The sequence below is a fragment of the Triturus cristatus genome, chromosome 6 (assembly GCF_964204655.1).
Source record: "Triturus cristatus chromosome 6, aTriCri1.1, whole genome shotgun sequence".
Classification (NCBI taxonomy): domain Eukaryota; kingdom Metazoa; phylum Chordata; class Amphibia; order Caudata; family Salamandridae; genus Triturus; species Triturus cristatus.
In genome coordinates this window covers 1,596,077,795-1,596,092,488 of record NC_140589.1, presented here as the reverse complement: position 1 = coordinate 1,596,092,488, position 14,694 = coordinate 1,596,077,795, and the positions used below count along the sequence as shown (strand labels likewise).

The 14,694-nt window shown below is 46.3% G+C and overlaps 1 protein-coding gene across 1 annotated transcript in view; it reads left to right on the top strand.

Annotated features, from left to right (window-relative positions):
- PPP1R21 (protein phosphatase 1 regulatory subunit 21) overlaps nt 1–14,694 on the top strand; it is a 395,061-nt gene that overhangs the window by 55,021 nt on the left and 325,346 nt on the right. The window contains exon 3 of the mRNA XM_085612732.1: nt 12,943–13,089. Within this exon, the coding sequence (XP_085468858.1) occupies nt 12,943–13,089 (147 nt within the window). The remainder of the gene's footprint in view (nt 1–12,942; nt 13,090–14,694) is intronic.

The window sequence follows — 14,694 nt, the reverse complement described above, 5'->3', positions numbered from 1 at the left end:
CTTCACAAAGAAAGTATAAATAGAATCTCAATTATAGCGCTTGCAGCGGAGGGATACTAGGTAAGTTTAAATAATCGAAACTGTAGCAGTAGGTAACTTGGAAGGCACTTGTACTCTGTCATCGTGACCCTGTTCTTTTTCAGTCCTTCATCTGGTTCACTAAGCATTCCTGCTCTCAGTTTTATACATCTGTGTCCCATCCTCTCTTAGGTAATTTGTATGTTTCTGCCCTTTTTCACTTTACGTATTTATCTTGATGACAATGTGAACCCCTGACGTCTGAGGGTTTACTTTGTTGGTCGCATATCGTTTCTGCCGTTTATAGAGTGCATTATTGTGTGCATTCATATCAAATGCGTGGCGTTTATATTTTCTTTGTCCTGCACTTGTATACCGGGTTGTTGTAAAAAGGCGTCCACAAATTTTATTTAGAGTGACACATGTACCACAAAGGAAGACTGCCTTAGAAAACAGAACATATTTTAGTCTTTCTTGGTGGTTAGATTTTATCTGCCATGCTATATTACCATGTCTCTGTAAATTTCAAAATGTATAATTAAACCTCCAGATTGTGATTTATAAAGTCAGTCTTGCTTTCGTGGGATGGCGCCATCCATTTCTGCCCACACCGATCCCTCTCATTCGTGGATAGAAAACAAGGGGCAATGTCAGTGGCAGCAGACTTATAAGGACTACTGTGGCCTAATGTGGACACGAGAACACGGTGCTCACCCTGTGACCTGCGCTGTCTGAAGGTAGTGTAAGGACGGGGCGTCTGATGAACACTGGGGTGTCTCAACACAGCCCAGCCGACCTCTGTAGACCCATCAGGGAGGCACAGCTTCAGCTGCCATCCAGTATGCGAGCAATGCACAGCGGCCATTGTGTAATACATAAGAGGTGTGCTAAAACATAAAATTAGGAAGGTTTTGAAAATATAAAAATTACAAAATGCAGATCTATATAACAGAAAAAGTGGAAGGATACAGCTCCTGTTTACTTCTACTTGCTAATATCAGCACCTTCCATTCAACACAATGATCTTATAAATATATGAGGACAGAAACCGAATCTACCCAAAATACATGGCAATAAAAAGCAAGAGACACCCCTGTAGCTGTAATTAAAACGAATAGGACACTTTACCCCACATTTTTTACTCCGCATGGCTTTACCCCACATTTTTTACTCCGCAAAAACTTATACAACGCAGGGCTCTACAACGCAATTCATTACAACGCATTCCCCATTCCAACGCAATTACTATTCTAACTCCAGGGGGGCGTTACTTTGGGGAATGCATTGTAACAGTTTTGCGGTGTAAAGCCCTGTGTTGTTAAAGTTATTGCGGGGTAAAAAATTGTGGGGTAAAGCCATGCGGAGTAAAAAATGCATGGGTAAACGACGTTTCCCAATTAAAACTGCCACTCTTCACCTGGCTGAAGATTTATTCTGCTGTGTATTAGTCTATTTTCGCAGCTATATCAGGTGCACTAGCATCCTTCAATAGGGTCACCATTGCGCTATGCATGAACTAAAATACATAAATGCAACGTCCAATATTAAATATAGACATGGGTTGCTTGGATCACGGTGACATACCATTCGCCATGCATGAACTAAAATACATAAATGCAACGTCCAATATTAAATACAGACATGGGATGCTTGGATCACGGTGACATACCATTCGCCATATGTAATTACACAGTTTCTTGCATGGTAAGCAGCAAAAGGGCAGACTCCTTCGCCACACCCATGAATTTCTGTGAGGCTCTCTACATGAGAAGCATTTTGCTTTCACATTAGCAGTCACAAATCTCCTCTAAACTGTACGTGCTACGTCGGTCTTCAAAGCACACAACACCAAACATACAACCAACTGATGGCCTTCTGAAACTCTGGATGAAAGGAGACCTGATTAAGAAAGCATTACAGTGCCATAATACTGATACAAAGCGCTATATAAAAGGTGATAACAGAGCAAACCTGATACCAATAGCATTTACAAGGCTCCAGTTCAGTATTCCAACTTCCAGATAATGTTAGATCCTGAGTATTACATTTAATTGTAATCAGCCTAGGTCTTCCTAGCTGCTCAGCCAGAGTGACAGATGGTGATGGAATGTTGGTGTGACTGTGATGCGTGGAATGCCTGGGTCCCTGAGTGGATGTGTGGATGACAGTTGGAGATGGACTGAGCAGCTAAGCAGGCTGCTCCTGGTGGGGCTGGTGTAGGAGCTGGTACATGGCTGAACTAAGACTGATATTGTCTGGAACTGGAACCAATAAAGAACACTTAAAAACTTACAACATGGCTACCAGTGTCTTCATGTACAGAGCACAACATAATTTTGGCGACGAGCGGACCTGGACCCAAGCGTACTTACGGATTGTACAGAAACCCAGAGACTACAAAGAAACCATTGTACCCAGCGCAACTACAAAGAAAAAAAAAGAAAAATACCTGAAGCAGAATGGAGTAAAAGGCAAGCCAGCCCCACCAGTGTCCATGTCATCGGACGGCCCCAACCTGTGTCCTGCCTGATCTTACTCCATGGTCCTGACCACAGGTATGGTCTGCATGTTAGGGTATGAATGGACTGAACTTCACCCTACCACTCCGTTTCTCTACCGTATGGATGTATCTACGGCTTAAAGGGATTGTGGCTGTACAAAGGCGAGGTAAATACTAACTCTGTGAATGTATTCACAGGTGCTACACTGGAACGGTGTGGCTCTACATTTTCTAAGACATCGTCAGTGAAGAGTTTTTTTTTAGTGCTCACAGATTGGAGTGTTTTCACAGTTGTGCACACTACATGGTGTCTGCCCTGGACCTATGGAGTTTATTTAATCTGCTAGGAGTGGCTGCACAGATGTGATTTATGGTTTGACTCAGAGGATAGACTTTGCATATATGATGCAGTCTGATGGAATGAGTTGAAGTTTATTCAAGCTTTTTCCATGTTTCACAGATATTTGCTCTGCAGTCATTATGGCTATTCTCAGCCTTTGGACATTTGACAGTTACAGCGTGTACTTGCACGATGAATTTACAGGTCTGGCATACTTCTACGTGTTTTGATACTCTGCCATTACAAGGTCCTTATCACACGGTTTCGGCATGAGGGGACTATCAAGGTGAGATCTATGTTTTTCTATTTGATTTTTCATCAAATACTATGGCTTAATTACACAATAGCGTGTGTAACTGCTTTCCTAAGTTTTAAATTTAAATTAGACCTTGCGCACCTTACCGTCCTGTTGGTATCACGCACAGCTGCTGTGTAATCTTCTATGACGTCCTGGGGCCTACGGAGCTGCAGGCTGCCTCTGGACGCTTCATTGCAGCAACGTGCAGTGAGCCACCCGGCATGACGCCGATAACATGCCACCATCTTGGGGCTGGCACGCTCCACCTTGTTATTGCATTTTCTCCCTGCTGCCAATCGCACTATTGTGCTAGTTAATAAAGATTCCACATGACGGTATGCAGTCTGGGGACAACGCGATTTATACGTTATGGATGCATCGATTTTTGAAGGAGGACTGACAGACTCACGTCGACTTTTGAAGGAGGTCTGACAGTCTCACAAAACTTTTTCTTTGCCGGTAAGCTTCCAAAGCAGAAGAGACATTTCAATGGCATATATCTTTGACAGAGTGGAAACGTGATTACATTTAGTTTAAAGATGCGCATCGTAAGGGGGCCCAGCAGCTATTGTATTGCACTGGCCAGATTGACATTGGATTCATGATGTTTTGTACATCTTTAGTATTAGTGAGGTCAGTCTAAATATCTATGAGAGTCAAAATAGCAACGTTACTTTCTCTATTTGTCAGCAGCATATTTGTGCCTCATTTGGATCTTGAACATGTTATTTTAAAAGTTCAAGTTGCAGCTGTTTTACATATGTGAAGATCTCATAGCTGTGAAATTAAAACATTATTAGTGTGTGTCTAGATTAGTACTCGGGTGAGAGGTCGCTCACCGGCGTAGGACACAGTTTTCTGGTGTTCTACAGTGTTTTATTTTCTTGTATTGTTGTAATGTTCTACGACAGAGCCTATTTACACTGTATCAACAATATAGGTCTCATTCTTTAAAGTTTGTTAGAAATGTAACATTTACAGCAATTTTATGTCGTGATGCCACAGTTTTACACTGTTTATGGTTGGGACGTCGTAGTTTCCTGGTGGGTGGACATCACATGTTACTCCTTACATGAGGGTGGTTCTGGTCTTGGTGGGTGGTTTCCCACTTCTTTGTGTTGTGCTGGTAAGTCGTCTTGCGCTGCACGTCTTGTCCGTTTGTATGTGTGTAAGTCGCTCTGCGCTTCATGTGTTGTCCTCTTTAAGTCGCCCTGCGCTTCAGATGTTGTTGTAAGTCACCCTGCGCATCACGTGTTGTCCTGTGTAAGTCGCCCCGCGCTTCAGATGTGGTCGTGTGTAAGTCGCCCTGCGCCTCACTGTGTGTACCCTCTATGTGGTCCATATTGTGGTACACGGGTATCTGTAGTGTTGGTTCACCCTTGTTGTCTGTTTCTGGCCTCGAGTGTTTGTCGTGGGGTGTGTGCACCCTTCACTACTTTATTTATAAATGTTCATGGGGAAGGATGGGGTTATTGCTAGTTTGTAATTTAAATTGCTTGACAATTTTTATTCCTTCCCAAAAGTACGCAGTGTTAGTCTGTTTCTCTGCGTTTTAACATCGTTTGTGATTTGATAATTTATTTCACGCTTTGATATGACTTAATCTTCATGAGAGAGGATGGGGAATTTTGATGTATGTTTTTATATGTCGTGTTTTGCCCATCTTTTCTTTATTTGCATTGTTTTCTCTTTTGTGATGTTTTACTTTTAGTTGCATCCTTGAGTTGCGAACATTACTGCTTCTCTTGTGTATAGTTCTCTGCTTTAGTATTGTAATCTTTGTTTTCATTTTAAAAGGAAAGGGATAATGTTATATCCTGAGTATTACATTTAATTGTAATCAGCCTAGGTCTTCCTAGCTGCTCAGCCAGAGTGACAAATGGTGACAGAATGTTGGTGTGACTGTGATGCGTGGAATGCCTGGGTGCCTGAGTGGATGTGTGGATGACAGTTGGAGATGGGCTGAGCAGCTAGGCAGGCTGCTCCTGGTGGGGCTGGTGTAGGAGCTGGTACATGGCTGAACTAAGACTGATATTGTCTGGAACTGAAACCAATAAAGAACACTTAGAAACTTACAACATGGCTACCAGTGTCTTCATGTACAGAGCAAAACACAGACATTATTCACATAATAGAATCAAATATGCATGTGTGTTAGAAGTAACATGAGGTAGTTACTTCGTTCACCTTATGATAAAAACAAGCCGAGTCAGAAAATCTATAATGCTTTTATGCCTCGCAAGGGGTATGGAAAGTGTGATACAAATAACAATACAATACAGCTTAAGGTTTCCACCAGCAAGTTTCAAATTATTGTTGGCGAAGGCCCATAATATACATCATAGACTGTTGTAGTTAGAAAGGGATGTCAATTACACATTTACATGAGTTAAAATCTTGGAAAAAACATACAAGCTGCAAAGTCATTAAAACACAACACTTTAGAGAAGAACTGCATGTTCAGTCTGTACTGTACCTACTCTCACTTCAGCGGCGAGCTCTCAGTGTGGGTGCTGGGGCCCCTCACTGACACTTACTACACTGAATTATGAATCCTGATTACTACAAAAACTCTCCATAAGAGGTCAGATTAGAGAGTGACAAATATCTACATTAGGCAGAAATGCAGACGGACAACCAGACAGACGTAGCCAGACTTGCCAAAAGTCTGTCCTAAGTGGGACAGCACCCCTTGCAGCGAGCCTTTCTTCGGAAACATGTAAAAAGGGATGGCTTTCGGAAAGCCCAACATAGAGGAGCATTAGCAAGTATGTTATTCTGGCCCTCTGAGTGTTCCCTCCCCTTCCCATATCAAATGCTTCCTGTACTAGGTAAGAGTGCTGACCTGCTCTTCTGGGTCTCCGGCCGATATTCAGCGCTGCTGCTCTGTGCACCTTTTGCCCCCTCCCCCCATCTCCTACGGATCTTCTGAACAGATCTGAATATAAATGACTGTGGGAAGGAAAACACCAAAATAAAAAGGCTGGTACCAGCAATGGAATTTACAGGCTTACAGGGACGTCGGAGCTCGGAAACATGAGCCCTTACTACAACAAGTAAAAGATAAAGCACTGCGCTCATGAAACGGGTGCCACGCTGGGAGTTTAAGTATGTTACAATTGTTTAAAAACATGTAGGTGGGTGAGCTGCAACAATTATAAACACGCTGTGTGAACGAGGAGCACTTATGAAGACCCGTGCAGCGGGGAGCAGCAATGTGGGAGGGCACCAAGCTGTGTATAAGGCTGCAGTGTCCATATAGGAGGAGGGAGAAGAGGCCATCACACCCTGTACAGTGTGGGTGAAATCGCCAGGGAGGGAATTAAGCACACAAAGGAGGGACATTTTCACAACTGCACCAATAACAATCCAGCATTTCTAAATGCCACACATAGCAACCAATGGCAATTAGTGGATCTGCAAAAGCCCACAGAAGAGATACAACAGGTCAAAGCTCAACCTAAAAAGGGGGAAATTAACCGCTGCGTTAGGAGTGTAGGGAAGCTCCTACGGCTTGAGCTGTTAGGGAAAATCCACAATAGCAGCAATCAGTGAGAAAAAACACAATCTCATAATAATAATTGCACTATTATATCATATGTCAAAAGAGAAGAGAGAAACACTTATCTGCAGCTGCTGAGCAGCGAAGGAAAGAGGCAGAATAAACAGTGAAGATGGACTTTGTTGGGACTTTTCTCTGATTGGATCTTGCATTTTGTTCTAACCACCCATGCATTTCTGGGGATGTTAGTTTTCATATTGTGATACTTGTTATATGGCTGCTGTGAATGTTGGCATGAATGAAGTAAAGACCTTAAAGCATAATCCTCGCCTCTGGTCCTGACATAGAATTCTTACTCACCAATCAGAACACAAATTAACAGGCTACTGCCATTCACCTGCCTTGATCCAATGGCCAAACAATCAAGGGCCATGAATGTTCTGCTTCCTCAAAAAGCAAGCACCCTTTCCTTACCTGAGCACTATTTGATTATAGCCAAATTCGGAGGTACTCTGCTGCCTCCTATCCGTTGTTGCTAAAGCACACTCTGCACGCTCCCACCACAATCCAGAATTCCAGCGTCTGCCGCCCACCAAACCTTGTCCCAGCTGGCTGCTGCCGCACACACAGAAGAACAGTTGGGGGGGGGGGGGGGGGGGGGGAATAGCCATAGAGAGGCGTGCTAGCACCATTTTGCCGTCACTCACCAACAAAACAGCTGAACCTCGCTGCAGTCATGCTCCTCACACAACCAAGTCCAGATATGTCCGAAAGACACAAACGGACAGGATGTGACGAGCGGGAACAAGGTTTTTAAATGCTGAAGTTTTTACTGATTTGTGTTCCTGAGGCAGGAATGTCATAAGGAATTGAAGCAAGTATGGCAAGGAGGAAATGTGAGGTTGTCAAAGGAAATATTTATTTCACTGTCCCACTCCCAAATTTTCAGAATTTAAACTTTTTCAATAATATTTATTCACAACAAAATCATTGTTGTTAAATCATTTAGCTGATACTTCTAACAAGCATTGGCAAAGCCAAAAGGTCTTGCTTGCTTTGGTCAAGCGTTTGTTATTATACAATATGTGTGGATGCATTAACGGAACGTTCACAGGCAACCAAATTCTGGTCAAGTGGCATGCTGAGAGAAGCACATGGTTTTAGTTCACTTATTCTAAGCCACATCCTCAATTATAAAGGCCATACCTCTTAAGCATTATTTCCAATTGTGCTTCTTTGGTTATTCCCCTTTCAGAGTGCTCCCGACATTTTTTTAATCCCACTGACTTAGACCAAGATCTTACAATATGTCTGCTGGAGAAGGTGCGCATTTTATTGACTCTGGTAGTCTGCTTTGCTTGGATGGAGCAGCTGCACTGTTCTTGTAAATTCACAGTAGCTCTTTAAACACGGGGCTGTGTTCATTAAAGTGTTATTGACCGAGTATACACAGGAGTTTACAGCCATTTTGTATTTGTTTTCCTAAGGATCTCTTTCATTTGACTTTGACCTGACAAAAGGATACATAGGCCATTAAAGTGTTACAGTCTACATGCTCTGGCAACGTAAAATGGCGTTTATAATGTCGCTACTCCGTGTAGGTTGAACCTGCACGTCACTGTGCTGTCTTTTCTCCACTCCAGGGATGGGAGAAGGGGTTGGTTATTGGAGAGGATTCTCTGTTGTGTGACATTTAATTGGATCCAGTAAAGCCCCTTCTAGTACAAAGTTATATGAGCTTTGTGAACTTTAGACAATGGAGGCGTACTTCATATTTACTTATAAACCACATTCAGCCTACCACACTGGAGGTTGGGTGAAAGTGAATCATTCACAGGAGAGCAGAATGAAGGCTTTGGCATTAGAGCAGATACTCATTACAGTTCCCTTTCTGCTTCTCAGATAATATGATTGCGGTGGTCATAGGGCAATTTTAAAAATTCTGTGTGAGCCTGAAACAAGCCACAATTTCAATGGAATGGAATAACTTTGAAATGAGAAAACTGGTGCTTAGAAGATAATTTGTCATAACATTTTAATATTTACCAGATGTTTTCTTTCCTGGGCCAGTTTCGAGTCAGTTGATGGGAGCCGCAGATAGCCTGGATTCAGGACTTTAGCATAAAGGAATGCTTAACATCAGTGGTTCGATTTATAAACATTCCTCTTATCCTTGTGTTGCATAAGACTTCTGTGCAGCGCACCCACAGCCTCGTTCTGCACAACTTGACCCTTTACTGCATGTACTCTACCCAGTTCTGCACACAGACAGCCTCATGGCTTACACCCCAGCGCATGCCATGGGCTGAGCATCCTCAGTCCCCCTGTGCTGCTTCCCTCAGTCCCCCTGTGATGTTTCCCTCAGTCCTCCTGTGCTGCTTCCCTCAGTCCCCCTGTGCTGCTTCCCTCAGTCCCCCTGTGCTGCTTTCCTCAGTCCCCCTGTGCTGCTTTCCTCAGCCCCCCTGTGCTGCTTCCCGCAGTCCCCCTGTGATGTTTCCCTCAGTCCCCCTGTGATGTTTCCCTCAGTCCCTCTCTGCTGCTTTCCTCAGTCCCCCTGTGCTGCTTCCCTCAGCCCCCCTGTGATGTTTCCCTCAGTCCCCCTGTGATGTTTCCCTCAGTCCCCCTGTGATGTTTCCCTCAGTCCCCCTGTGATGTTTCCCTCAGTCCCCCTGTGATGTTTCCCTCAGTCCCCCTGTGCTGCTTTCCTCAGTCCCCCTGTGCTGCTTTCCTCAGTCCCCCTGTGATGTTTCCCTCAGTCCCCCTGTGCTGCTTTCCTCAGTCCCCCTGTGCTGCTTTCCTCAGTCCCCCTGTGCTGCTTTCCTCAGTCCCCCTGTGCTGCTTTCCTCAGTCCCCCTGTGCTGCTTTCCTCAGTCCCCCTGTGATGTTTCCCTCAGTCCCCCTGTGATGTTTCCCTCAGTCCCCCGGTGATGTTTCCCTCAGTCCCCCTGTGATGTTTCCCTCAGTCCCCCTGTGATGTTTCCCTCAGTCCCCCTGTGCTGCTTCCCTCAGTCCCCTGTGCTGCTTCCCCCAGTCACCCTGTGCTGCTTTCCTCAGCCCCCCTGTGCTGCTTTCCTCAGCCCCCCTTTGCTGCTTTCCTCAGTCCCCCTGTGCTGCTTCCCTCAGTACGCCTGTGCTGCTTCCCTCAGTACGCCTGTGCTGCTTTCCTCAGTCCCCCTGTGATGTTTCCCTCAGTCCCCCTGTGATGTTTCCCTCAGTCCCCCTGTGCTGCTTCCCTCAGCCCCCCTGTGCTGCTTCCCTCAGCCCCCCTGTGCTGCTTCCCTCAGCCCCCCTGTGCTGCTTCCCTCAGCCCCCCTGTGCTGCTTCCCTCAGTCCCCCTGTGCTGCTTCCCTCAGTCCCCCTGTGCTGCTTCCCTCAGTCCCCCTGTGCTGCTTCCCTCAGTCCCCCTGTGCTGCTTCCCTCAGTCCCCCTGTGCTGCTTCCCTCAGTCCCCCTGTGCTGCTTCCCTCAGTCCCCCTGTGATGTTTCCCTCAGTCCCCCTGTGATGTTTCCCTCAGTCCCCCTGTGATGTTTCCCTCAGTCCCCCTGTGATGTTTCCCTCAGTCCCCCTGTGATGTTTCCCCCAGTCCCCCTGTGATGTTTCCCCCAGTCCCCCTGTGATGTTTCCCTCAGTCCCCCTGTGATGTTTCCCTCAGTCCCCCTGTGATGTTTCCCTCAGTCCCCCTGTGATGTTTCCCTCAGTCCCCCTGTGATGTTTCCCTCAGTCCCCCTGTGATGTTTCCCTCAGTCCCCCTGTGATGTTTCCCTCAGTCCCCCTGTGCTGCTTCCCTCAGTCCCCCTGTGCTGCTTCCCTCAGTCCCCCTGTGCTGCTTCCCTCAGTCCCCCTGTGATGTTTTCCTCAGTCCCCCTGTGATGTTTCCCTCAGTCCCCCTGTGCTGCTTTCCTTAGTCCCCCAGTGCTGCTTCCCTCAGCCCCCCTGTGCTGCTTCCCCCAGTCCCCCTGTGATGTTTCCCTCAGTCCCCCTGTAATGTTTCCCTCAGTCCCCCTGTAATGTTTCCCTCAGTCCCCCTGTGCTGCTTTCCTCAGTCCCCCTGTGATGTTTCCCTCAGTCCCCCTGTGATGTTTTCCTCAGTCCCCCTGTGCTGCTTTCCTCAGTCCCCCTGTGATGTTTCCCTCAGTTCCCCTGTGATGTTTCCCTCAGTTCCCCTGTGCTGCTTTCCTCAGTCCCCCTGTGCTGCTTTCCTCAGTCCCCCTGTGCTGCTTTCCTCAGTCCCCCTGTGATGCTTCCCTCAGTCCCCCTGTGCTGCTTTTCTCAGTCTTCCTGTACTGAACACACTCAGTCGCCATGTAATGCACACCATCAATCTCTCTGTGTCGCACAACCTCAGGTCTACTGTGCTGCAGACTCTTAGCTCCCCATGCTGCACTCCTTCACTCTCCCCCATGCTGCACTCCTTCACTCTCCCCCTGCTGCACTCCTTCACTCTCCCCCTGCTGCACTCCTTCACTCTCCCCGTGCTGCACTCCTTCACTCTCCCCGTGCTGCACTCCTTCACTCTCCCCGTGCTGCACTCCTTCACTCTCCCCGTGCTGCACTCCTTCACTCTCCCCGTGCTGCACTCCTTCACTCTCCCCATGCTGCACTCCTTCACTCTCCCCGTGCTGCACTCCTTCACTCTCCCCGTGCTGCACTCCTTCACTCTCCCCGTGCTGCACTCCTTCACTCTCCCCGTGCTGCACTCCTTCACTCTCCCCGTGCTGCACTCCTTCACTCTCCTGTGCTGCACTCCTTCACTCTCCCCGTGCTGCACTCCTTCACTCTCCCCGTGCTGCACTCCTTCACTCTCCCCGTGCTGCACTCCTTCACTCTCCCCGTGCTGCACTCCTTCACTCTCCCCGTGCTGCACTCCTTCACTCTCCCCATGCTGCACTCATTCACTCTCCCCATGCTGCACTCCTTCACTCTACACCTTCAGCACATGTGTGCTGCACACATTTACCACCCTTGCTACACAGGTTTAGCCACCTTTGACCCCACTGTGCATCACACTCTAAGCCACACCGTGCCCCACTCTCCCAGTCATCCTGTGACCCTATACTATCAGCCACCCTGTGACCCTATACTCTCAGCCACCCTTTGTCGCACAATCTCAGCCTGCCTGTGTTGCACACTTTTAGGCCTCCGGTGCATCCAAGCTCTGTGTGTAGCTCCCGCTAAAGTCCCACGTGGCACATACCTCAAGGCCTGTATAGGCATACCCCCATCAATCTGTGCAACTCAATACTGGGCCCTGTGTCAAACACCCCATTCCCTCATGTGATTCACACTGATATACCACCTCTGTGTTGGGCATGTTCCCCTTCCCTGGTGGTACAAATGCCATGCTTTCCAATATGTACTTCCCCAGCCCTCCCCGTCTACACAGCCCCAACCATTTTGCTGTGCGCGTAATTCCCACCCGTGCCTCCACAATCTAGCTCTTTCAGGACACCTCCAGACATCCTGTGCTGTGCACTCGCAGCCTTCTGGTGCTGCACACTCCCAGTCCTGTTTCATACACCCCTAGTCCCATATGTGAAATACTTTGATCTTCCCTTTACTGCAGACCCATAGCCCTTTACACCACATCTACACCCTCCACACTTTGTACCTCAACTCCCCCTTTGGACCATGTGTTGCTCTTCATTCGGGTAACTCTATAAACACCTGTATGGCCAACTAGCACCCTGCGGTTCAGCCGCCATCTGCGCACTCAGCAGGCCACAAGCTGCACTCCCAGTGGGTCATTCCATTCAGCCGGCATAGGACGCTCCACAAACCCTGCAGGCAACTGCTCTACACACGGATCCATATGCTAACCACCATCATTTTCTCTACACTGCCTGCACTACAATGCTCAACTCTGACCACCCACTTTTTCGCTGTATCACCATGACTATGTTTTTCACATATTTCCACTTTTATTATTTCACTGATCCGACTGGACCTTTTACAAGAACATATACTTGGGAGGGGGTGAAGAACATTCTAGAATGAGAGCTCCAATCTTGTGATAAGAAAATGAGGGAGTAAGTGGGTATATCTTTGGATGTAAAAAAAAATGTGTGGGTCCTTCAGGTGGGGTAGGTGGGACAAGAACATATTTGTAATTGAAAAAGCAACAGAGGGCAAATGGGGATTATCTGTGCACTTCACCGAGGGCTAGTTAAAGAGAACATATCTGCTCAAGAGGTAGGTTTGAGTGGGAGGAAAGCTAGGCACAGCACTTATTCCAGGAGCTGTTTATACATTTTACCAAATGTGTAATGTGTACCTTGCTCTTACAGGAACAGCTCAAGATGAAGGAGCAATCGATGCGGAAACAGGAGCAGGAAATGGAAAGTCTGACATTCCGAAATCAGCAGCTTGCTAAGAGGGTGGAATTACTCCAGGAGGAACTTACAGCGACAGAAACTAAGGGCAAGAAAAGCAAAGTATGCTGCATGTACTATTTGAAAGCTCCCTGTCCACTGCGCACACTTGTCATTCACACCAAATATTTGTGTTAAGTATAGACTCATTTCATGGTTTTGTTTTTGTGCTAGCGTTCAACAAATGTATAATAATTGATTTGCTGTGTTAAACATTCCTTGAAAACAGAATGTGTGTGTGTGAGTGGATACTTTTACTGAAACCGAGGTGGAGTCAACATCTTGGACTTCTCTTGCAAACCCATTACTCCTTTAACCTGGTCCAAAGCCAAAGTGTCCCTATTCATCATACCAATTTATGAACCACCGAATCCAGTTCTCAATTTTCCAACTTTGCTTCCTCTCACTTTTCACTTGGTAACACATTTCTAACCCTAGGAGATTTTTATCTTTGGTTTGAGGGATTCCATTGCACTCTGCTTAGTTACTTCACCGCTGCATACTGTTCTTCAGTGTCAGCAAACATGTCCAGCTAACTCTAAAACCTGGTTTTTTTTTTTTTTTACTCTGGCCACCTACCTTTCTGCCATTGCAAGTTTGCTTAGTTGGACTGATTTCAACGCAGTAATGTTCTGAATTGGCATCCCTCCAATCTATTCAAAGTATGTTTTTCTTCAATTTGCCTTTGACAGGTGCTGTTGCAAATGTATGGCTTGGTAGCCATTCCCTTATCAAGCTGCTTTGTAATCTGTAGAGCTTGCTGGGGTTTCACAGTGAATAACCCACCAAGACCCTCTTGATTCCACTAGACCATTGATTTTGGCGAATAGTAATTACCCTATAAACTCTGTAACTCTTACTTTTCAGTGGATTGTCTTTCAGCTAAACAGAAAGGTTGCAAACGTTAAAAAAAGGAAATTTAAGTTTGCAGCATGATATGCTTTAGATCACATGCGAGCATACTCCAGACGTATAGTGTTGGGTGCGGACATTACAAGCTGTTTTTCTTTGAAAAAGAAGTTTTGAGGTGACTTGTGATCCCTCCCAAAACGCGCAGTTCACCAAAACAAAAACTTCACTTCAGACTGTTTTCTTCTGCTATCAAGTTTTAACATATTTTCTGAGCTCTGGGACCGGCATGCTGTTGAAGACAGTCGCTTGATCTGAGGACCGGATTCACATCCCTCAAAACAGAAAAGAACCATAAAACAGCTGAAGATTTTGAGGGATTGTCGTATGAGAATGACTTGTGGGGAAAGGTAGTGTTGAATCACATTCCTTTCCAGTTTTGCCCTTAAAGCATCAGCAAGTTTCATAGTAAGAGCAACATAAGGTCTGAAGTTCTGTCTACAAAGATGTATCGTAAAGAACATCGGCTACCAGAGGGTGCGTTGGAAGGTGCATTATATACTGCAAAGCCTGTGTTCACTTGAGCCATTAATAACTTTCAGCACCGAAAACATTTATGGTACATACTCTGACAGAGTGAGGATTGCATTCCGGTATCCTGGTAGGCCAGAGACAGCGGAGCTCTGAATCTTTGTTCCTTAAGGCACTATGAGTTTGGAGATCAGCAGTTTCCAGGTGAAACTAGCACCCAAGGCACTTCTGTACCGAAGACGCCCACCTAATTTGAGAATCCTCCTTCTGGGGTTTGACTACAACAGG